We start from the raw sequence: 27,079 nt of genomic DNA, 5'->3' as shown, positions 1-27,079 counted from the left end.
GTTTTCATATATTTGAAACCCATGAAGTACAATGAACTTAACATTTCTATAGAAACTAATATTGTTATTCTTCATTACTGCCAATTGTTTCATCGTAAATTGCGTAAATTAATTAGTTTATTCTTTTGGTTAATAAATATTTGTAATTAAATCATTTCTCTAAAAATCAAGATCCACATGATATAATCATTTACGATCGAGTATTTTTCATTGACTGACTGATTTTCATTCACGACCGCGTTACAAATACTCGAGTTCGTGTGAAGACACACAAATGGCGTACGAGGTAAAATTAAGGGTACCTACTCAGTGTATCAATAAATATTAACCAAAAAATGAAATTACACAATATCCACATATTTTAAAATGTTAATACGCCTGAAGGAAATTAGCGCCGCAAGCGATTTTTGTTAACGATTCGAGCAAATATGTGATGTGCGTTTATCTCACTTATCTGGTCGATTTCCCAGGCTAGCGCACTGTCAGTTCGACTAGAAAATCGTCTCGATTCCTTTTCTAAGTTTATGACTGAATATATTCCACTAAGTAACCACTGATCAACATATTTTGAATTATCAACAGTGTCAAAAGGTAGTCCGACGAGTTTGATGAACTGAAGTGCTGAAACTGTCTTGGTCTTCAACGAAGCTCTTATTGGGGTAATAATTTATTAGGTTCATTTGCAAAATTTTGCGTTCAAATTCACTTGAAAAAATGGTAATGCACATATCAAACGCGATAGTTTTTCAGGATATGTCTTTTCATATGAGGTGATTCAGGAAAATTAACTTGTACTATGTGAGCGCAAACATTGTTTCGTCTAATTTCTTTTGAAAAATACCGTGAAAAAAGGTGCCTTAACATCGTTCCACCGCCTTACTAGTACATGACAAAAAAGCCCTGCGTATAAGTAATGCCGGTTTTAGTTACATTTATCATTTACTTAGGTACAGTGTATCCGATTTGACTCTCATACATAGGTTCTTTAAACGGTGAAAAATTACTTTCAGTGTCTGAATTCTATTTTTAAATTGTTTTTAATCTTTTTTAATTATTGTTGTTCCAGGTCGCCCACCCCCAACTGTAAGGTGGCTGGTAAATGGCGTACTAGTGGACGTCGAATATGAACACAACACCGGTGACGTGATAGAAAACCGACTTTCCTGGCCGGCCATAGGGCGGCAGGACTTTGGCTCGATCTTCACCTGCCAAGCCATAAATAGCGGGCTTATATCGGCTAAAGAACAATCATTTGTACTGGATATGAACCGTAAGTTCACATTTGTTATAAATTAAATACATCCGAAATAAATGAAAAATATGATTCATTTGCATTATATACAAAGATTTTGATACTTACAATTTATTTCATTTCTAATTAATTTAATTCAAATTCCATCAAGTACTTTCGGTCGATAGTATTAATATTATAATTTATTTAAACTACAAAGCATTTAATTCTACACGTTGTTAAGTGTTGTTGGCGATAGCTAATTTGATCTATCAATATCATGATTACAAAAATAAAAATAAATTAATGGTCTCTATTTTATAGAAATATGTATACCTAATATATTTTTTTAATTCACTTTTACTGAATAATAGAATAATAAATTTTGTGTTTCAGGTAATTTACTTGATATTGTGGATCACTTAGTATCCACCACATATTATTAAATCATACAACACGTAAATACGTGTTGTGTGATTTAAGTAATCAAAATGATTACCTATGTAATAAACACGCGCGTTTACATGGTCTTACTCCCTACTTCATTTATAGTTTGTCAATTTATGGCTACGGCCGTATGTTGTAGCTTAACCACTGAGAAATGCCAATAGAAATGGCGTATTTCAAAAAAATACCACCTTATTCTTAGGTCAATAATTATTATAAAGCAATCATTATTCGTAGGATATTTATCACATTTGAATGGTCAAAGACATAGCTTATAATTAGTACTAGTGTTATATAGAATTATCTTCAAATGTGTTAATTGTGCCCATTTTTTGAATAATAAAATGCCTAATTCTTGTCAAATTTGGGATCACAAAGATTATAAAATATATTTTTCTATCGTAAATATGTCACTATATAATGTTAACATTAATTTAACTAATAAATCTACTAAAAAATTAATAAATCTAAAACACCACTGCACATGGACGTACTGAAATATGACTATATTCTAAAATATTAGAGCGAGAGGTTGAAAAGAATACTATTTTATGTAATAAAAATACTTTATGCAGTCATCAAATGTTTAAAATAAATATAAAGGATCATAAGAAATTCTATAAATAGATTATCTACAACGTTTAATGAATGTCCAGGGTTGTGCTCTTAAAATACCATAAAAGCTCCATTTTGACCTACGCTGAACATGTGGGCCGTTAAGCCATTTATTTATAATGCGCGTTTTCAATTCATCGCCTACCATATTATAATAAATGATTAATACTCACATAAAGCCTCACGTTATTTCAAATATTAAAACAATAGTTTTGCATATTATGTAATAATTTTATCAAACAAGTTAAGTTTGTATTCTATATACCTACATTATTTTCTTATAGATAGATTAATTACTTTACCAAAACAATACATTCTTATTCATCTAAAAAATACAAAATTAATACATTTTTTCTATTTTTTTTGTAAATCAAATGACTTTCAAATTCGGACAAAAAATTGTATATTTTTCAGTCACTGATATAAATTTCTTTATCACTGTTTACTGAAGTTTATAAATCAACATGAATTATTTGTTATTTGAGACACTTGATATTTGAAACCTAAAAGTTTGAGATATACAAATTATTTTTAATGATTTCGCTTCCATTGTAGGTAGCTCCATAATTAGAAGTAGGATATAGCAGGCAATTATTATAATATTAATTATGCCGGTAACATGATTCTTGACTTTCCGAGTTCTTTGTCATTTTTTAATTAATTAATATTTTTAGATAACAAAGGTGTTGTTTTTGTCAGAACATTGTTGATATAAGATTTTTTAAATATTTTGAATAAGTATTTCAAGACATTTACAGTACTGAACAAATATTTTTTTTAAAGTCGTTTGTTTTTTCTTCCATTGTTCGGTATGTACATAGCGGAAACTCTTTCTTACATCACTCTATCGCATATATAATAAATTTTCTTCATCGTGAAATTTAAACATAAAGATTACACAGTTTTAAGTCTCATAGTAAGAAATTATCAATATTTTGATTACTTAAAAAATAATACCTATAGGTATATATATATAATAATATGTTGTATAAAAATAATTACAAGATAAAAAGAACTTTTTATATAAGTACAACATTTTTAAATTTTCTGTTGAATTATTATGCTCAATATGCTCAAACTTGTACTTGATATGAAGTAAATAAAAAACAAATATAGAATACTGAAATGTCATTTTGACATTTCATTTTGATTTCCATAGTAACGCACGTATATATATTAATAATTTAGTTGCTAGGACCACTTTCTTAGCAACCAATAATAGTCTTTTACTTTTTACGGATTTTTCTGAAATAACTTTCCATACAAAACAGAATTAACTGAAAATGAATTCAATTCTGCTTAAAGATGGCTAAAAGTATTAAAATAATGCATTGGCATCGTGTTCTGATATATTCTAAAAGTTTCAATTGTCTTGCTAGTCGGGAAGTTAGTTAAAATTAAAATGCAATATGTGTACTATAAGTGTATATGTGTATATAACCACCGGACAAACAAGAATAAGAGCCAATAAAAACGTTGTAATATAATATAAAAAACCTACAGGTTTAATGAAGAAATATGCGTATAAAACATTTTTTATTATTTTAACAATAAAAAGGGATAAACAGAATATATTTTTATATTTGTAATTAATCTGAATTTCGCACTATGTATTATATTTGAATCATTTTTGCAACCTGGATTTCGCCTTTCGACATTCTCAAGCACTATGCGCACTCACCAATAGCAAATACATACTGACAAGGAATACAGTTAATTATCATTCATTTAGCAATTTAGGACAATAAAAAAAAGTAAAACCCTTATTACCACATAAATAATCGGATATGAATTTTTTTATATATTTTAAGTGAACGGCGAAACCCAGGTCGCAAAAAATGACTCAATTGGAATAGTAAAAAAATCAAATTGATTAGAATTTAAATTTAAATTCCATCAGGTAGTACGAGTATTAAACTAAAAAAATAACTTTTGTAGATTTTATGAGTATGACAATCATTTAAAAATAATTACAAGATAAAAAGAACTTTTTATATACAACGTTTTTAAACTGTCTGTTGACAAGAACAAATTATATCGATAATTTTAATCATTCTTTAGGACTTAAGTAGTGATTCGGCCTATTAAATATAATTAAAAGTGTTTATTTTTTTATTAAATATTATTGAAAATATGATGCAGATGCATAAACAAGCATAACAATTATTAGTAATAATACATTTTCTTCTATAATATCGTGGTTTTAAACACGCGTATAATAAATATCATTAGAATGCTGCTTGTTAGCCTTTTATGATAGCTATACAAAAAATAGTAGCTTTCCTAATATATTTAACTACGTACTTAGAGAGAATGAGATTCTGTAATATAAATTTAATTCATAGTAATTAAACCTTTTTATAATATTATTAATTAACCACATGCAATTTGATTTTTGAAGTTATACTTCTTTAGGCGCTTGTAAATTTGGATCAGAGTGTATTTTTGGCGTGTGACATGTAACGCATAATTTATTCTTTCACACAAAAATAAACGCACTCGATTGGATTCGAACCACCGATTGTTCGTTTATCAGCCTAACGCACTACGATTACGCCACAGTATGGTACTCCAATCGTGACGATTATACAGTTTAATATTATAGTTTAAAATTGTTCCGTTGCCTACCCAGCGAATTTATTATTTTCGACCATTTGCAATTCCTTACGTAAACAAACTATTAAACGTCATAGTGGCAGTTGTTACTTTAAAAATAAAAACAACGATAAATAATTTTATAATTTGGTAATATAAGTTAAAGTGTATGGAAATTAACCAACGGCGTTCCAATAAGCGGTCCTTTTTCTTGAGTGTGTAATTTAACAAGATAATTAAGAGCTAGTCGAAGAATCTAGGTTATCACAATTTTTGTTTTTGTTTTGTTACGCCAAAGAAGTATAATTTCTAACGCGCGTACTTAAGTACGAACACCAATATTTTTTTTTTAATTAAAAAACCAATAATTAATTTTTGTATAATATACCGTCCAAAAATTTATAATTTTTACCATAATAAAGGTACAAGTTACTATATTATAATAACTGAGAAGAAATTATATGAGCACGTCATGTTGTTGGTGTCATTGGGCTACATTACTAGAATACATGTGATTATATTATACATACCACGTAACGTGTTTTTCTTTTTACTTTTCCAGTGAGGCCCCTCAGTGTGGAGATTGGCAAACACCCCTCGCCCCTGACAGCCGAGCGAAGGTACACCGTCACTTGCAGCTCGACCGGATCTAGACCCAACGCTGTCATCACTTGGTACAAAGGAAAGAGACAACTCAAAAGGGCTAAGGTAAATCGTACATTATTATTTATCCTACAGAAATTTTCTTCTATTAGAGAGATTAATATTATTTTTACGATGATAAATAATACGACGTCTATTCTTCTTTGTTAAAATAAACGTGACTAAGAGATAAAGCCCGCGAGAACTGCAACATAAGAATGCTCACATTTTTGTGAAAAATAAAATAATCGACAATAAATACTACACATTACATTTTGATAATGATGAGAACCAGTTTTATTCGCCTAAATGAATATGAATAACAACTATTTAAACAATTAATATTTTCTTTAAAAATTATTAGTATCTTTGAAAAACCTCAAAAATAATCGAAAAAAATGTACCCAGTAGGACCTTATTATAATTTTCGGGAGTTATCGATCTATCTATATGAGGCATGTATTTTCAAAGTGAACTTACTCCACTTCAATAAGATTTTGGCAAAAACCAAAAAACTGTTTACGGTGTTGACGTTACATATATTTTCTTTTGCATTGGAATAAGTTACTTTTGTAATTAACACCAATTTTTAAGTTTTTAATTTTATTTTTTTAATTTTTCTACTGCATTGGATACTATTAGGTTCTTATATACATTTTTTTTCAACCATGTTCGATCCTAATAGGATCATATGGGCCTCCACAGAGTAGAGGTTTGTACTAACAGATTTTTTTTTTACGAGAAATGGATGTCAGCCACTTCCCAAACCTAATAAGTCCATACTCAAACACAATTGAAAAATATGTGGGTTTGCCAGAACCAGGATTCTAACCTAGGATTCACGGCCTTATAGGCTAACGCTTAAGCCGCTCGGCCACCGTGGGCATATATTGAATAACGACGTATTATTAAAGTATGTTTTACTGTATGTATGACAAAATAATTAAATTAAATTACTAATAATTGTAACCAAAGGCCGGCGCTAGTCAAATATTATAATCGACATTCTTGTACTTCTTATACTAAAGTACTCATCCGGAAATGAACGATGTTTTGAGTGTCACTCGGTATAATTTTAAAGTGTACATGACATAATATAAAAAAATATTTTTAACAATATTTAAATAATAATTACAAGATAAAAAGAACTTTTTATATACCACGTTTTTAAATTTTCTGTTGAATCATATATACTTGACAATTCTATATATTAATAAAAAAAAATGTACTTGATAGAAATACTGAATAAATATTATAGAATACTGAAATTTCATTTTGACATTTCATATTGATTTCTATAGTAATGCACGTACATATTAATAATTTAGTTGCTAGGACCCCCATATCAACCAACAATAATAACTTGCCATACAAAACATAATTAACTGAAAATGAATTCAATTCTGCTTAAAACGGCTTAAAAGTATTAAAAGAATGCATAGTCGTGTTCTGATGTATTCTAAAAGTTTCAAATGTCTAGCTAGTCGGGAAGTTAGTTAAAAATCTTCAATCGTTCAATACAAATCTTGAACAAACAAGAAAAAAATGTACTGGATACACAAGAAAAAACCTGTCCCGGACAAACAAGAATACGAGCTAATAAAAACGAGGTAAAAATACAGGGTAATAGAGTAAAAAATAAAGTACATGGAATTACACCGGATGAAGTGAGTGGAATATTATAGTAATATTCAAAGCGAACAATTGATATTACCAATAACAGATTGGTTCTGCATCTTGGGAGAACAAACAACGGATGCTCCATACAAGATAGGTTTCAGAGATATACAATTTAATACTAACAATAATGGCAGAGTTTCCATTTACACAACGTATAAATCGAAAAATATATAGCTAAATATGTAATATATATATCTTCTAAACTTTAAACTACACTATATAATCATACCAAGAGAAAGTGAGTCTGATAGAATAACGGATAATATCGATTCGGGGTAAATAATACATGTAATGTAAATATGAACAGTTATTATGGTATGGTTTACATTTTCTTTAAATATAAAAAAAAATATTTACAGAAATGACACAATACAACGTTTGAAATCATAAGCGCTCCTCGCAATTTTCCTATTGAAGATTCCCACCTCCCTTACTTGAGTTGTAAAAATCGAAGTTTTATCAGATGTTTCGTTTCTCACGTGACATAGCTCTTTTATACCCCCCCCCCCCCAAACCTTACAGAATTGACAATAATAATATAATATTATGCCCACTAACTCAAATAATTTGTAATATTGCTACAAATAATCGATTAATCTGAAGGTGTAAGCGAAACATGTATACCAAGTGCATTTTATAAAGGTTATATTGATGGTTAACGCTTTCGCTGCTGAATAGATAATGAGATTTTAATTGCCCCCTTTAAAATGCACTTTAATTACATCGATCGGCCGCCTGGTCATTACGCACCGTGTGCGTCTTCCGCGTCCAAAGTATTAATGCAGCGTGTCCAGTTTTTCTATAGTTTTGGAAATCGAAATTAAAAAGTTTTAAATGCTTTTAAAAAGGCGTAATATACATATTAATTATATTTTATATATGAATAAGATATTGTCATCTTAAATAACCTAATTGGACGAAAAGAACATTTTTACAATATAACGATAGGTATATTATTGTAGACAGGTGTTTTGTATATAATAATTCAATTTCAGCAATGATGATTCAAAAAATTCAATTTTTCTTCACATATTTCAATATTGAATCTTCTTCTTCTTTCTTTTGACCATATCCGATCCTAATAAGATCATAATATGGGTCTCCATAGAATGAAGTTATGTAGGTATTAACAGATTTTGTTTTTACGATAAATGTATGTTAGCCACGCCCTACCTATTAAGTCCATACTCAAACACAAATTGAAAAATATGTATGTTTGCCAGAACCAGGATTCTAACCTAGTATCCACGGCGTTATTAGCTAAGGCTTAAGCCGCTCGGCCACCATAGGCATATATTGAATACCGACGTAATATCGAGGGTATACTGACAGAAAGCATTATTTCAGTTTTTGCTGTTTTAAATGCCAAAATGTATACAATGTTACGCTCTACGTCTTGCTAAAACGCACAAAGGCATAGGATATAATGGTGAGAAAATAGAAACATTATTAAATCATATTGTTATTTTTTCATTCTGATAGAAAGCATGATAATGACCTAATGCGTTCTGCGTATACAAAATACAGGATTTGTAACATGTCGTATATTGTGTTTGCCATAAAGGTTAGTCTTTATAATGTAGAAAAAATGTTTTTAAATCATAAAAAAAATCTACGTGCGAGAACGCTTTGAAAAAAAAATTAAAGTTCTTTTTGCGATTATCTCAGAACTTGTTTTAATGAGTTAATGCTTTCTGTCAGTATACCCTCGATTCTAAAGTATGTTATTTTTTATTATTTATGTACTTGACAATTTAAAATACCCAAGAAAAATGTTGCACTAAGTGAGATTCAAGCTTATACATTTTATTAACTGGATAAAGGCGCTTATCATGTAGTATATATCGACCCTTATATTATCATGCCACGCAAATTAATTTAAACAACTACATTAACCGAAGTTCAAATTCTGTCAATGGAAGGGCAGCAAACATTCAATTATATTTCTAACTTGGCAACTACTAACTGGCGCGTTAGGCGTTAGGTGTTGATCAAATTTATTAACGACATCTTTGTACTTGCAAACCAATCTTTTGCTTTTGAATTAACTAATAATTTTATAATATTAAACGTAATATTCCGACGTTAATATCAATTTTTTTCTAACGCTATTTTTTTGCAATTTGAATCTTTTATATGCCTTCATTATTATTTCAAATAAATTCTCGTTGTGTTTTTTCTGATGGTAATATATTCGTAAAAATGTTACGGCGCGCAGTGCAAATAAGTTAGCTTACGAAGACGTAACTCCTTAGGATCCGGTGAACACAAAAATAATTAAATAGATGCCAAAAAACCACCATCTGAACGCATAAATCTTTCAGCCCGAAAGAAAGAGTGTTCAAGTAAACACCTACACCTTTGCCTCAAAGCCGCAATTACTCCTAAATCTTACTGCCAACCTTTGAACAGAGGGCTTTAATGGTAGGACTGTAAGCTGTTAACAACATCACGTTTAATTTGAACATATTTTATTTGAAAATTATTTTGGTTCTTATCGTATTAGGTTTTTGTGTTATCATCGTGTGCTCCGTCTCCTACTTTTTTCAATGTTTCAATTATAGTTCAATCAGTGTTGCCATATTTTTGTCACCGAATTATAAAAGGTATGCAACATAAAAATTATATTATTTCGGCAAAAAATGTAGTACTCGTTGAATGACCGATAATTTTCTGCAATTTCAAACAATTATGCGTGAAGTGATTAACGAGGCTTTTTTTAGACAAACATTCAAAAATTCTTATCGGCAAAATCAAGTTATTCAGTTTCAACTCATCCAAAATTATAGTATTTTTTTCAATTTTATATCGTACATTGTACGCGTTCCAAAATTATAGTACAGATACTATAATTATGGTACAGTTAGCAATACTGAGTTCAATACACTGTTATTTATATGAACTCGAACACTGCTCTAAGTGCGCTAACGTAAGTAAAGAGGTTATAGTGAAAAGTGGGTATGATAGTGTACTAGGATCAATTGCGATGACAATAGATTTTTTCTACGACTGAATTAAAAAAATATTGTTCACATTTTATATTCACTGAATTCGTCAGTAATAATAATTTTCAAAACTTTTTTTTAAATTATTATTATGTGTTTACTTTATTTTTTGACAAAATTACATGTTATTAAGGATGAGAAAGACCTAAAATGATTAGATGTAATTTTATTGACTGATTCCATCCTAATAATATTTTGAATGGGATTAAGATTTTTAAACTCTTCTTATGAATGAAGGTCATGACCCACTTTTTCCATACAGTGCTATCCAGAACCTGTCATAATATTGAATACGTGTATTAATTAAGGCGCTAAGTACCAAAAACATAAAAACTGACATTTTTATAGAAAAATGTTCTACTTACCAACGCCAACAACTTCAACTATAGTCTAAGTGCCTCATGCAAGTCAAAAAAATACAGCAAAATAATTAAACCTGTCGACGTTGTAAGTCCGTTGGCGTGTTTTATTTATAATGGTGTAAGTAGCACTGCAGTGGTCAACGGCATTCAATATAAAATAGCTGACGATGGTGTGTTGACACTTGCGAGTTCTTAATACCTAAAATTATAGAAGCTGTCGTGATTGCTTCACACTGTAAAACTACATTTTTCAAAAGGTCTGCTTCATGAAATTTTACTGCAATGACTCGGTATTTTGTAACTACACTACACTGTTGTTTGGCACTTAGAGCCTTATTTAATACGCGTGTTCAATTATATTCAGAATTGAACAAAATCCTTAAAAATAAATACGTTATAATAAATTATTGACTTCCTATTATCACTATTTATATACAAAAGTGTGTCTCAATTGCATTCAGTTAACAGTATAACCCAACCCCCTCCAATAACTACGTCAATCTCTTCTCTTGGGTCAGTGTCCGCCGATCTAGTATCCAAAATTTCCCTCGGACCCACATGGCGTCGGGGCCCATATATCTCAAAAGTATACATCTCAATTGTATACTATATCGTATATACGATAACTGCTTAGAAACTTGAATACATAACTACATTATATTTCAGTTATATTATACATACTCTTATATACGATGTCTGTTATTGTAGTAGCTCGGTGTTATGCTAGTTTGAGTAATCGTTATGAATAGATCATAGTGGCATTACGGCTTAACAACACCTGGTCTATAAAACGGCGTAGGGCATCCGTCTTCTTCTCGAGTTGCACTTAAATATTCCCCAATGGCGGGTTAGGGAGCGCTTCGTATTTTCGTGACGGAAAACGCTTTTCCAAAAGGGCCACGCGTGGAAATACGAATTGAGATAATACGAATCTATTTTTAGGCGCGTATTGTTTTAATAACTAGCCCATTTCTTACGTTTTCTGTCAACTACTATCCTATTCTCTTTTTATGTATATTATAGATACTTTTTTATATCTCCGAGCTGTGCGTCTATTGTTATCACTTTGTTACTTACTTTTTATTTCTTCTTATATTTTGATTGTTACTACTTTTTTTATTCAATGAATAATTCACAACATACATAATTTAAAAATTCTTTTTGATTTTTTTAGTGGCTATACATTTCTCAGAAGTGTATTAAAATTATGTACCTTCAATTTCTCATAGTATTTATATAGAGAATTCGAAAATAGAGATGTCAATTTATAAAATTACCAAATAAATAATAGCTAATGTTATACAAAACATTTCTAATACACTTTGGCTTGACTTTCAATATTATATCGATGGTTTAGCGTAAAAATATTGTATATCCTTGTCGAAATTGAGTTAATATACACAAATCGTTCGTCTGCATCGTACAATATGTATGCTGTAAAAATATTGTACTTTCATAATATAATATATTAATTTAAGAAGGTATTGTATCATTCAAATACATAATAATATGTCCATTTTACCATTATTTTTCATGAAAAAAAGTTGTATGTCAAATACAATAATTTAACATAGAAGCACAGTGTATTTATTATATTGTTGTATTACTATGTATATACTCTCACAAGACCCGAAAGACCTCCAAGGTAGAATGCAAGAACTCGCGGATGTCAGTCAAACGGTCGGTCTAAAGATAAATGTCTCAAAGACAAAAGTGATGAGGAACTGTTTTTCGGACCCTGCGATTATTTGTATTTCTGGCACCCAACTCGAGCAAGTCAGCAGCTACGTCTATCTCGGACAGCAGGTGTCCATAGACGGAAGCATGCACGATTAAATTGCTCGAAGAACAAAGCTGGGATGGAGTGCTTTCGGACGTCTGAATATTATCTTCAAGAGTGACCTACCATCATGTCTTAAGCGTAGGGTGTTCAACCAATGTGTGCTACCCGTGCTCACGTATGGCTGCGAGACGTGGACCCTCAACACGAGAGATGTCCAAAGGCTAAGAGTCACACAGCGAGGCATGGAGAGGTGCATGTTGGGCATCACGCGAAAGGACCGTAAGAGGAACGAATGGGTTAGGAAGCAGACAAGAGTACGCGATGTAATAGACGTTGCCAAACAGCTGAAATAGAGATGGGCGGGGCACATTGCTCGCCGAAAGGACGGCTGCTGGACAAATGCCGTCATCCAGTGGTAGCCAAGGGGTACGAAACGGCCACAGGGTCGCCCTAAAATCCGCTGGATTGACGAACTGGTAAAGTTCGGCGGACATACGTGGCAACGAACGACACAGGGCCGAGAGAGTTGGAGAAAGCTTGGGGAGGCCTTCATCCAGCAGTGGATTGACCCCGGCTGATGATGATGATGATGATTACTATGTCCGGACGTGCATGAAAATATTTGTTTCACATAATGACAACACTGGGCATACCTACCCCGCTATATTTATTAATTGTGAAGGACAACCCTTATCTGCAAAACAACCCCAATAAGTGGATTGCTCTAAGTGTCATGGAAAAATTTCTGCGACGTTAAGTGTAAAGTTGGTAATTGAGAGTTTTTATTCCATTCAACCAATCTAAGGTAGTATTAAAAAATTGGATTTGATAATGAGTTTCATAAAGTTTACTATTGCAATTTCTTTATTTGGTAGTCAGTTAAAAAGGGAAAAAAATGCTTTAAACTCTTTTATTGAAAAATATTAGTTACTTAATATTTATCACTTATCATCAATTGACCAAGGGTCATTCTAATAATGTTTTAAATCATTGCATTTTTTTTTCAAAATTATGGATCTAAAAAATACAGTATTTTACCATACACATATTATATAGTTGTGCATTTAATTTTTAAAAATATATATATAATATTATGTAAGTCAAATCTTCATGTTTAGTGAAATCAATAACAATAGAAATGATCTTAGGTGCGGCTAATACTAGCGCGATCCTCCATTCAAAGAATTCCTTCTTTCTATACTATGTGCCTTAAACTATTGTTCACAAAACATCAGTGAAGTCTACCTAGATCGTGAAAAAAGTTGAAAACGGAAAAAGTGAAAGGCAAATTTTATCTTGAAAGGACCAAATTATAAAGAGAACAATCCTTATTTATAATTTGGATAAAAATTTGTATTTTATTGTTAAGAAAATTGCCTGCGCAACGCAGTACAAATATCCTCACTGAATATTTATTTATTATGGTTTTAGAATATTGTTTAATATTTTTATTTATTTATTTTTTTTAAATTTACCGTTTTTTCTTTTATCAGCAAATATTACGAAAAGTTATACTAACCAAAAATTTGGGTATACTTGATTTTTTTGTTCAGTTTTAGGGAGCTAAATATTTTTATTAAATGTTTATTTTACGAGTATTATTAGTATGGTAATTAAAGACGGATAATCTTAATATGGGGTAATATTCAAGTGTATGTAGGTAAAAGTATTATATTGTTTAAGGAGCAAATTTTTCCACTGATTCGCGCACTAAAATACTTTAATACCCCCCTGATCATAGATATATAATAACAAATATACACGTGTTCAAATTATCAATGAACTTTTCGCCCATTTTCCGTATAGACTGATGAATGAAATTCATAATATATAAGGTTTACTGTGGTATCAATACGTTCTACAGAAATTTAGCAATACCGTTGCTCTAAACGCGGATTTCTCATATAAAGGCATTTTGATAAATTCATAATTAAATAAAAATACTATCGACCGAGGGTACTAATGAAATTTTAATTTAAACTTAAATCCATTATAATTTTAAAATGCTATAATTTATAGTATAGTTAATGGACGCCAATGCAACAAGGAAACAAAAATCTTCAACTATGATAATGTTCTCTGTACAATGTATTGATTATTGTCTTATATCTACAATGTATCTTAATCTAGATTTATGTTATTCTGAGATACAATTTGTACATATTTGATATATATATATATATATATATATATATATATATATATATATATAGAATTATTAATAACCATGTTCTTGCTTTTTCATGCAAGGTGGTTGTTAGTAATTTTTGAACAATCATAAACACCCAAGTTATTCTTAAAGTTTCAAGTTATTTTATAAAGGTTTATTTTGATTCACAGCTGATTTGTTGAGCAATCAAGCAACTAACCATCACTATTATAAATATTTATATTAACAATAAAAATAATAAAACAATATAAGGTCACCATATTATTTAAAACCACTATTTTTTAAATGCTTAATGACTTCAACATACAGATAATTGAGTTGCCTATAGTCATAACTCACAACATGGCCTCCACAAGGGAAGGGCTGGCAGGGCTCTAGCCTGGGGGCCCGGGCTTAAAGGGGGCCCGGCGTGGCGGATCGACCAGCCAATTGAAATAAAAACACATCACAAAATTGCACTAATAGTAAAAAATGTCGCCTGCGGAGCTATTTTACTTCAAGCATACTAACATTTCAAAATATGTACTTGTGCGATGCAATTTTTGATTGATATTCGACAACTCCATAATTCAAGTGGATCTATTGAAAAAATACAAAAATCTCTATAAAATACCGTAAATTTTATCTTGAACACTATTTGGGATACATAAGTGTAGATCGTCACACTGCCTTTCAACTTAGAGATAGGTAGGGGGGCCACCGAAGATTCTAGCTTGGGGGCCCACTTCAAGATGTGGGGGCTATGACTCACATATTCCAAAAATCGAGTTTTGAGATAATCGCAAAAAACTACCAGAACACTATTTTTTGTAATTAGAAGAAAAGTATTCAACTCCCTTGAATATTAATGAATGGATGAGTCGGTTTACATTATTCTTTTTAAATATAATATATAATACTCCTAAGGTTGCAGACACACAGCATACTATGAGAAAGAGAGCTCTCTGTTTGTTGAGGTGAGGTTATCATTCATTGAAAAATGTAAGTTATGACATCTACAGTCAACATTGTCAACGATTTTCACATGGTTTAAATTGACTTTTGATAGCCAACTATTATTCTTTATATAGATTAATGCCTTTAGAATCAATAAGTATATATTTATCTCAAAAATTACAAAATTGAAAAATGTGAGTTATGACTCTAGGGCCTAGACGACTTATTAATTAACCTTTCTATGACTGCCAAGTCAACCACACTAAAAAAATCGGTGTGCGTACTTATGTACGCGCGTTAGAAGTTATATTTCTTTGGCGTAACAAAACAAAAACAAAACTTGTGATAACCTAGATTCTTCGACTAGCTCTTAATTATCTTGTTAAATTACACACTCAAAGTAACAACTATCACCCTGACGTTTAATCGTTTGTTTACATAAAGAATTGCAAATGCCTAACAATAATAAATTCGTTTCCTAGGCAACGGAACAATTGTACTATCAAACTTGCCTTTGTATGCAGCCGAGCGATTCGCAGCTAGCTTCATACTGTCGCGCACTTTCGTAACGGTGTGCGCGCGCAGCTCTCAATTTCAGTATCTACCAAACGCTCCAAGATAAGTATAACTTCAAAAATTAAATCATCGTGTTGTTGTTTTACATTAATTGTTTTTCTGATACTAATTTAATATATTTACATACTAGATCTCGTATCACATTTCATTCTTTTATTTCGAGTCAACTCTAAGAAAATTGAATAAATCGAGTTTTTCGTAGCTGGAAGTGAGCTAAAAAGTTGTCGAAGCAATTTTGCATATCCGCCGAGGGGAAGGGATGATATTCTAATCATTACCCGAGTCCACTTTAGGCGTAATGAAACAACGGTGTCGCATAACACGGCTCGCCCCTAAAACTCTAGGAGCAGGTGCAAAACTGAGATGAGACCACGTAAAATATTTACGTACCGTAATGCTGGAATGTGTTCGGCTTAGTCGATAGCATTATAAAATTATTCCGTCACTCCTGCCCGCTCGACGTAGATTAATGGTCCGGAGCAACAATTTAGTTGTGTGGCGAATTAATAATTTTTAAAGCGTTTTTATTTTTTCTGATAGGTCTCGGAAAGTTTTAAACGACGAAACTTTAAATCACAGTATTTTGAAGTAGCTTGACACGTGTAATTAAAGTTTACACGTGCGTTTATGTATCGTTATGGTTACTAGTCTAGCAATGGTAGATAGCCTACTTTTGCACCTTGTCGATCTATCTTGTTTTAGGACTTCCGAGTTAAGTCTCAGGTTCAAATTAGAGGTGGGAGAACTGATCGCTTTCGAAGACTAAGTATACTTACTACCAGTATCAAAAAATACTTAGTATCGAAACTTGTTCCAAAATTTTTACTAGTATTTGAAATATCGACTTTAATAGAATCGCTAAAAATACATTTAGCTGATTTCATTGGCTTTTCGAAATGTCCCATGTATTCTAAAATTTTAAACACATTTTAAATTTTTGAGTTGTTTTTACGTTAGGTTATAATATTTTTGTTAACATAAAATGAATATACAATGATTTTTTTTTAAATTTTAAAAAAAGGCTTTAAGGCTTGTGCCTTCACCACATTCTTGAGGTGAATGTGGTGGGAATTGCACAAAATTTATGACCTTTTGTTCATACATAAGATTATATACATAGACTAATAAAGTAAAATATACTTAAAAGTCTTCCAACTAGTGTTGATCTCATAGTATGCATTCGACCAAGTTTATTGGGCCACATGTATTGAGTATGGTTAGTTGCATCCGAGACTTGAGTACACAAACTGGTGATAATAAATAATATACAATATATATGATAATAAGTAATAATTACAACTACATTAAAAAACCCTACTTCAGTACATGTATGTGCAGTGGTGTTAAGATTTTTTACATTTACTAATTAATTTTTAAACGCATTTATAAAACCAATAGTATAATTTATATCGACATTATTATAGTGAAATATTTACGATACAAAATTAACCTAACCATAACATTAAACCTAACCCAACCGATTTTTTTTAAACGGTACATGTTCAAACACGCGCGTTAACATCATTTTACTCCCTACTTCAATTATAGTTTGTCAATTTATGGCTACGGCCGTATGTTGTAGCTTAACCACTGGGGAATGCCAAAGGAATTGGCGTATTACAAAAAACCACTACCTTATTCTTAGGTCAATACCTATTATAAAGCAATCATTATTCGTAGGATTATTATTACACTTTAATGGTCAAAGACATAGCTTATAATTATTATCTTTAAAATTATCTTCAATTGTGTTAATCTTGCCCATTTTTTGAATAATAAAATGCCTAATTCTTGTCAAATTTGGGATCACAGAGATTATCAATATTATTTTTTATCGTAAATATTTCACTATAATAATGTTGACATAAATTATACTGATGGTTTTATAAATGCGTTTAAAAATTAATAAATGTAAAAAATTTTAACACCACTGCACATTTATGTACTGAAATATGACTATATTCTAAAATATTAGAGCGATAGGTTTAAAAGAATACTATTTTATGTAATAAAAATATTTTATGCAGTCATCAAATGTTTAAATATAATAATATTAATAAATCTATCAAAATATATCATAAATATTATTAATAAAGGATAATATGGCTTCAAAAATATATAAATCGATTATCTACAACGTTTAAGGAATGTCCAGGATCATGCTTTGAAAATAGAATAAAAGCTCCAATTTGACCTACGCTGAGCATGTCCCCCCTTAATAAAATGTGCGCAGTTTTGTAAGTATGCGCATTTACCCAGTATCTGTCCATTTTCCGAATGACACATTGTAAATTCTGACAATTGCTATACATGGCCAATTTTGTAAAAAGCAGTCAGACTCTTGTTTGCCAGTTTCTACAGAAAATAAAACATTTTCTGATCGCGCATGTGTCGATTATAGCTTGATATTTTCTGCACATCATTTGATGAAAATGCAATGAATCGTACATATTGCAAGAGGATAACCGTCGGAAAAAATCAATTCGTTCGAAAACTTTCTGCTGGCCCATTATGCCATCTGGCACCTACTACTTTCAATTTTTCTATCTGCAAACTATTCTACGACCATGATAATAGCGTGCAAACAGACACCATGTTTTCCATATATGTACCTAAGTACCTACAAAATAAATAGGTACTTAATTAATTGAATCATCATCATCATCCGTGGTCGGTCCACTGCTGAACGGAGGCTTCTAGTAGTTTCTAGTTCTTCGATGCTATGTACATTTACTGAACTTAATGAGTTTTTCGATCTACTACACTACATGACTTCATTTTTTATCCAGGAGTTATCCATATTTCACATTTTTTTCATGCCATATTCCGCTACTTATGGTTTTTCTATTTATATGATTTCTGGGGGGACATGCTCAGCGTAGGCTAAAATGGAGCTTTTGTACTATTTTCAAAGCATGATCCTGGACATACCTTAAACGTTGTAGATATACTAATTATAAGCTACTCGTATATCTTTGACCATTCAAGCGTGATAAACATCCTACGAATAATGATTGCTTTATAATAATTATTGACCTAAGAATAAGGTAGTGTTTTTTTGAAATACGCCATTTCTTTTGGCATTCCCCAGTGGTTAAGCTACAACATACGGCCGTAGCCATAAATTGACAAACTATAATTGAAGTAGGGAGTAAAATGATGTTAACGCGCGTGTTTAAACATGTACCTAACCGATTTTTTTTTTGTTTAAAAATTAATAAATGTAAAAAATCTTAACACCACTGCACATTTTATATACTGAAATATCACTATATTCTTAAACATTAGAGCGAGAGGTTTAAAAGAATACTATTTTATGTAATAAAAATACTTTATGCAGTCATCAAATGTTTAAAATAAATATAACGGATAATAAGGCTTCAAAATTATATAAATAGATTATCTACAACGTGTAAGGTATGTCCAGGATCATGCTTTGAAAATAGAAAAAAAGCTCCATTTTGACCCACACTGAGCACGTCCGCCCTTAGCATATGTTGGATGAATACTTTATATATTGAGCATAATGATGTGTCATTTTTTTAAGATACTGTTCAGGCACCTATATGCGCTCTCGATTTATATGCCAGTGATGAGGATTAGTACTATTTTCACTGCTTACCTAACCTAACAAATTACTCGTTGTTTATATAATAATATACCTACCTAGATAATTTCGACATATTTGAGAATATAAGATTTTTTTTAAACTTTGTATCTTCAACTCCTCTAGTTCTTGCACCACTTTAATCCTCATTTAAAATATACATAGACTTTTTTATACCATTACCCTATTTTATCGTTTGACGTCTTCGATTCTCCAAGTAGTTTTAGTAGTGGTGTTGCCATTATGTGATGTATGTCAACGTAGGAATTAATTCGCCCAAAGTCCCCACAGTATTATCTATGTATTAATAAATACTTGCTTAATTGTACAATAAGTATTAATTAATTATGTCACATTATTGTAAATAATTTATTAAAACACTCAACAATATATAAGTCTTTTCTAAGTGGAACAGTTTACTTTATAAACCATAATATACTTTGTATAATTTCACTGAGTCATTAATAGAAAGCTCCATAAAAATTACTTTACAACCACACATCTACCTGTTATAAAATTTATCGTTTTCTTAAACATTTTACTGCGCAATAAAGCTCCACTCGCCGAAATAATTACTCCTCCTCGTCTGGGAGAGAGCTTTCAAAAATAAAAAAGCCTCACCCGAAAATTTGCAAGTCCGTTGAATCTTACAACTTTCATAACGGACGTTACGTTTTATTACTTGTAATATTAGTGGCGTTTTTTTTTTTATTTTACGCAGGACACTTTTACGTCGGAGGTGTAATGTCAGAGGTAGTCGTTAAGTCGCCGCGATAAGAGCCGCTGCAGCGCTCTCCACTCATAAATAATATTATGCCTGGCCAAAATCTGTTTCCAGACCATAAAGTCAATGTGAAGTCGTTCGTGTCAGATAAAAGAAAGGCCTGCGCGGTATACGTTTTGGACATACGAAACGCTCCCCCAATAAGATCGCGATTGGCAACCCGGCGCGACGCTTATTGCCCTGAAGACGCTTGTCGCATACCAAAATTATATTCCCTACTAATAACGATATGCTAAAGTGGTTTTAAATGACTTGTAAAGTTTGTGTTTTAAAGGTTTACCAACGTCAAACTATAGTTAGGTACCAGAAACCATACTAGTATAATATACACACATTTTTTTGAAAAATATTTGTACGAATGGAATTGAAATCCAAAACCATATCATTCAGAGCACTGTTCTATACAGTTTGACCTTTAAATGCATGATTTCAACCTTTTGATCTGTTCTCTAATCGATCATATTTAAGGCGAAGTCTTCACTGAGCCTTTTTTAAAGAGGCACCTAGCGGAAAAATACGAAGCTTGCAATTTGAGACATTTTTTTGATAATTTACAATTTCAACTGTATTAATGAATAAATATGTATCTGAAAACATTAAAAATAAAAATATTTTTTATTTTAAGTCAAAGACAAACTTACAATTGTAAAAAATGTAATAAAATGTGAATTTGTTCTATCGGTCCGCACCCTATTATTACATATATTTTATGGTCATATTTATTATTAAAATTTAGTTTATTAAGTTTTCTAAGCATCACTTAAGTGATTTTTGACAAATTCATAGTTTTAATATTTTTATATCTATTTTAAAAAACATCGATTTTTATAAAAAATATAAATGTGTATAAATTGAAATCCTTTTTATTTATAAAATATATATAGTATATAAAATATAAAATAAAAAGGATTTCAAGTTATACACATTTATATTTTTTTATAAAAATCGATGTCTTTTAAAATAGATATAAAAAATATTAAAACTATGAATTTGTCAAAAATCGCTTAGGTAATGCTTAGAAAACTTAATAAACTAAATTTTAATAATAAATATGACCATAAAATATATGTAATAATAGGGTGCGGATCGATAGAACAAATTCACATTTTATTACATTTTTTACAATTGTAAGTTTGTCTTTGACTTAAAATAAAAAATATTTTTATTTTTAATGTTTTCAGATACATATTTATTCATTAATACAGTTGAAATTGTAAATTATCAAAAAAATATCTCAAATTGCAAGCTTCGTATTTTTCCGCTAGGTGCCTCTTTAAAAAAGGCTCAGTGAAGACTTCGCCTTAATGAATAATAATATTATAAATTACAAGTGACATATGAGAATAAGAACTGAAACTAAAACAATCCACTGTAGAGAACAGTAAATTAAAAAAAAATCATTCACAGAGAAAATATAAAAAAATAATATAATTTGTTGCTAAAAGGCCTAAATAAAAAGAATTTCACACATTTATATTTTTATAAAAATCAATGTTTTTTAAAATAAATTTAAAAAATATTAAAACGATGAATTAGTCAAAAATCTAAACAATCAAAAATTGAAAACTTAATAAACTTAATTTTAATAATAAATATGACCATAACTATAATGTAATAATAATGTTATTCGTGACATAAATATGTAACAAATCCACATTTTTTTTTACAATTGTAAATTTATATTTGACTTAAAATTATCTTTTTAATGTTTTCAGATACATACTCATTAATTAATACAGTTGAAATTGTAAATTATCAAAAAAATGTCTCAAATTGCAAGCTTCGTATTTTTCCCCTAGGTGCCTCTGCTGGCATGCCTCTCCCCTTTAAACGAGATATCTTGTTTCTGGCAGTGATCCTGTCAAAACGATAAAAATTACATTTTTATAACTGCATAGGTACTCGTACATTAAATGAAAATAATTATGTAAACTTTAGTAAAAATCGAACAAAAGAACACCAAATTAAAATCGAATCCAAAATTTTCAAACCTTTATGCAAAACCAAGATATGTGACTACTGTTATATTTTCCTCTGCTTATTATGTGCCCGTTTTCACCAGTAAAGTTGCTGACGTTTTCCAGTATACTAATTATATTAGTCGCACGAATATGAAACAAAAGCTGCACTTTTGAGATCATGTTTACATCCATTGCCGATGTTTACGAAGGGACACCACCTGGAATTTTTATTATGATGCACATGTAGCTATCAATAAATCTGTAACTAACGTCAGAAAATATAATTACAAGATAAAAAGAACTTTTTATATACAACGTTTTTAAATTTTCTATTGAATCATAATATAAACTTGACTTGACTAGCTTAAGCGATCAAATTTGTACTTGATAGAAATATTTTTTTTCGCGACTGGATTAAAATGTGTGAATCAATAAAGAGAGTATTTAATATGACATTATTAACAGTAATTCTATTAATACTATCGACCGAAGGTGTGTACTCGATAGAATTTGAACTTAATTCTAATGTATTTAAGTTTTGTACTATTCCATTTGAGTCGTTTTTGCTACTCGGGTTTCGCCTTTTGGCACTATAATTATGCACTCACCAATAGGAAAATATACACTGACAACAAATACAATAAATTCTAACTTATACAATAAAGTAGGTAAAAACTTTATCACCTACCTGTTAAGTTAAGTTAATAAAAATATAATAAACAAATTATGAATAGTGGAAGCGTTTGTAAAAAAACCCTATCATTATATTATTAGTGATAGGGGTTTTTTAAAACACTTCAACTATTCATAATTTGTTTACTTAATAGGTAGGCGATAGAATTTTTACCTACTGTATTGTATTAATTTATTATATAAGTTATTATTAATCGTTGTCATTGTCAGTGTGTATTTAAATTTTGGTAAGTGCACCGTGTGTACCGCACCACTGGTTTTTAGTCACATCTGAGTAGAAATAAGTACTAAATAACATTTAGCCAATAATCTGGCAATTCTATTGGTAAAGATTTGTCATTCTTACGAAAAATAAAATTAAAGTGACCAATGTAAGAATGTAAAAAAATTAAAACTTGAAAACTCTATGAAATCGTAAAGTTCATGAAATGAATTAAAGGAAGAATTTGAATAACGAATCGTTACGAAATAGAGGCACAATTAAAAAATTATATGTTATATTAGTTAGCTAATTGTGTGATAAATTTAATAACTTTAGTGTTTGTGTACTGTACAGGTTATAAGCGCCGCAGGAGATAATGTACCTATTGATATTCTATTCCGAGTTTAGATAAACTATTTATTGGTAATAGGTAATGTATATACCAGATACTATCACATAGTTACTCATCATTCAGTAGTAATTATTGTGTACTAAATAAATAACTTTTGGACTTCTAGATTTACGCTAGAAAATACCGAAAGACGAAACCCGGTTCGCATAAAAACTACTCAAATGCAATAGTACAAAACTTAAATCTATTAGAATTTCAAAGTTATTCGGTTATTATAGTGATAGGGTACTATAAAATTTCAGCAACAACATCGTCATTCTTTCGGTTTAAATTTCATTTTAAACTTTACCATAAATTCCCGGTCAGTCCTCACCCGGGCAGTATCGAAACGTCATGAGATTTTCTTTTAGCTCTATCCATGTATACATTTCCGCCGTTTAAGCAAGTCATGCGCTTTCGAAGGAGAAGTCTATCGGTTTTCTCTGCAAGGGGAAATCCCTGCGATAACCCTTGCAGAGAGTCACGTTATCTTCCCGTCCTTTTGTTTTATGACTCCACAGTATGCGATCAGTGCTGTGCCACCGTTCTTAGCCTGATTGGATTTATGTTACTACCTTTTTTATTCTATTCCCTTAAGCAGTTCTCAACTTTTCCTAATTAAATATTTTATCAGTCAGTGTGGAAAAACTGTTTTTTTTCGTGGGCAAAGCGTGATTTTTTCTAGTAAAATTCCATTTACTTACTCGTCTTAAGACCATATTTTATGACCATATATGCGTATTCAAAAAGTGATGCGATAGAAAAAAAATCTGCAATATTATTAGAGTTACTATACGACGCACATACCAATAATGATGTCCAAAGGATCTTCAAGCAAACCAAAAAATAAATATATATGTGCATATTTTACGATATATCCCGATATCGTCAAATAAAAGAAATATGGGTTTCCCGTTTTCGTTTCTTATAAAAAGAACCTCAAACCTAGATAGATATTATTTATTATACCTATGTATAAATTGGCAGACTTAAATAATTATAATATTAGGTACCTACCTATTTCAATAATTTAAAACAATTATTTGTCGAATCTTGAAAAAAATACCTAATTGTTAGAATCATCATTATTATCATCAGTCAGGGTCAATCCACTGCTAGATGAAGACGTCCTTTAGCTGCCTCCACTCTTCTCGGCCCCTAGTTTTTCGCCGCCACGTACATCCACCGAACATTATGAGTTCGTCTATCCAGTGGATTTAAGGGCGTCCCTGTGGGCGTTTAGTATCCCTTGGATGCCACTGTAAGACGGCTTTTGTTTAGCAGTTGTCCTCTTGCTTATTCTTATGCTTAAAATAATAGTTGATTTATTATATCTTTTTAACACAATATGTTTATATCATCTGCTAGAATCAATTAGATGTCCAAGACATGCCTTAATTATTTTATAAAAGTTTATTAAGTTCCCTTGTATTAAAACTGCGTGATGTCTTTCCAATTTAGATACGATCACAAGCATTGCATAGATTCCGATTTTATCAAATGCTTATTTTAAAATCTAAAGTTTAAGTTAAACACAAATATTCTCCCCTAGAACCAAATAGATTAGATTATACCTAGCACGTCTAAATGAAAATGCCTTATAAATTATTTTATAAAATTTTACTAAGTTTTCTTGTATTAAAGCTGCGTGCTGTCTTTCCGATGTGGATACGATCGCAATCATAGCATGCAAATGCTAATTTTAAAATTGGAATTCTATTGTTTATATTAATAATTGGTTTATTATATATTTACAACACATGTTTCTTTCCTCTGCTAGAACAAAGTAGATGTACAAGACCTGCCACGTCTAAATCGAAACGCCTTGATTGTTTCATAAAAGTTTAAGCGCGCACAATCGCATCCCTCGGTATCGCATCGGACCCCCTCCCCCGCGTGTTAACTCTCCTCCGGTTCGTTGCATCCGACGTCTTTTAAAGGCGCTTTCGATTTGCCCGTTACACCTTTTATTCAGATTGCGCTGTAAGGAGAATCGGTCCTTTCGGGCTATTTATTCCATGATTGATCGGTACTACTGCGGCCCGCGGATTTAAAAACCAATTTACGAACGCTAATTCGTTCAGATAATAATATTGTTTGTCTCGCATCGAATTCTGCGCGCAGATTGAAACCGGGTGGGTCTCTCATCCGAACGGAATTGGAAAATCTCAATTTATTTTTTTCGGCGTTATCCGTCATCATAACCTGTTTTTTTTACTCCAAACGAAGATTCGCCCCAATTCATCCGTTTCTTTAAGCTTACTGAAGAAATTGAATCACGAATAAAGAAATAAATATTTCTGCCGTTTATTGTTTCTTCAATTAATGTATAATGGAATATAATATTATCTCTTATGAAAATTCGGCATAATATAATAATTTAATAATATTCGTGGTACAAATTCAGAACTAATAAAAATGTGTAATATTCAGTGACGTCCCGTGGGGGTAGGCAGATTGAGCGTTGTTTGGGGGTGGTAGTTACTCGAAGGGCGGCAAATCGAGGAGAATAATTAGATAAGTATATATTGAAATAGCTACCTAATCTTAGTAATAACGAAAATATCTTTCCATTAAAAATTTAGGGACTTGATGGACATAAAAGTTTTAATAGGTCTTATTTTTTTTTTCGAGTTCGCGATGTCAAGTTTACTTCCGTTGCCTTTCAACGTCCATGGTGACCAGAAATGACACGTGCACAAATGATATAAAATACTGTATAAAAAATGGGGCGGCATTTTGTCTAGGGACATCACTGGTAATACGAGGGTGGGTCAATAATTCCTTAGAAAAAAGCATTAAAACAGTTTTTATTTTTGTATTTTTTTTTATTTCTCAACATAATCTCCTTGGAGCTCAATACACTTGGTTAGACGTTTCTCAATTTTTTTTAAACCGTCAGAAAAATAAGTTTTCGGAAGGTCCTCAAAATAAGCATTTGTCCGATCGATGACTTCTTCATTTGAAAAAAAACGTTGTCCACTTAGCCATTTTTTTAAGTTTGGGAAAAGGAAAAAGTCACTGGGGGCTAAATCTGGCGAATACGGTGGGTGGTCGACCAATTCGAACTTCAATTCTTCAATTTTAGCCATTGATCGTAAACATGTGTGAACACGGGCATTGTCCTGATGAAAGAGGATTTTTTTCCTGTTTAAATGAGGCCGTTTTTCTTCAATTTCGTTTTTTAGCTGGTCCAATAAAGATGCATAATAATCCCCTGTTATTGTTTTTCCTTTTTCCAAATAGTCAACGAAAATAATTCCACGTGCATCCCAAAATACAGTAGCCATAACCTTACCAGCTGATTTTACGGTTTTCGCCTTCTTTGGACATGGTTCGCCTTTCGCAATCCACTGCTTTGACTGTTCTTTCGTCTCGGGAGTATAGTGGTGTATCCAT

At 31.0% G+C, this 27,079-nt stretch overlaps 1 protein-coding gene across 1 annotated transcript in view; it reads left to right on the top strand.

Annotated features, from left to right (window-relative positions):
- Positions 1 to 27,079, top strand: part of LOC147066427 (kin of IRRE-like protein 1) — a 273,510-nt gene that overhangs the window by 75,265 nt on the left and 171,166 nt on the right. The window contains exons 5-6 of the mRNA XM_085956198.1: positions 1,067 to 1,270; positions 5,451 to 5,596. Of these exons, the coding sequence (XP_085812324.1) occupies positions 1,067 to 1,270; positions 5,451 to 5,596 (350 nt within the window). The remainder of the gene's footprint in view (positions 1 to 1,066; positions 1,271 to 5,450; positions 5,597 to 27,079) is intronic.

Source organism: Rhyacophila brunnea, unplaced genomic scaffold, assembly GCF_057557595.1.
Source record: "Rhyacophila brunnea isolate RB1 unplaced genomic scaffold, BYU_Rbru_1.0 scaffold_5, whole genome shotgun sequence".
NCBI lineage: Eukaryota > Metazoa > Arthropoda > Insecta > Trichoptera > Rhyacophilidae > Rhyacophila > Rhyacophila brunnea.
Note: the sequence above shows the minus strand (reverse complement) of the source record. Positions and strands in the feature narration are given on the sequence as shown.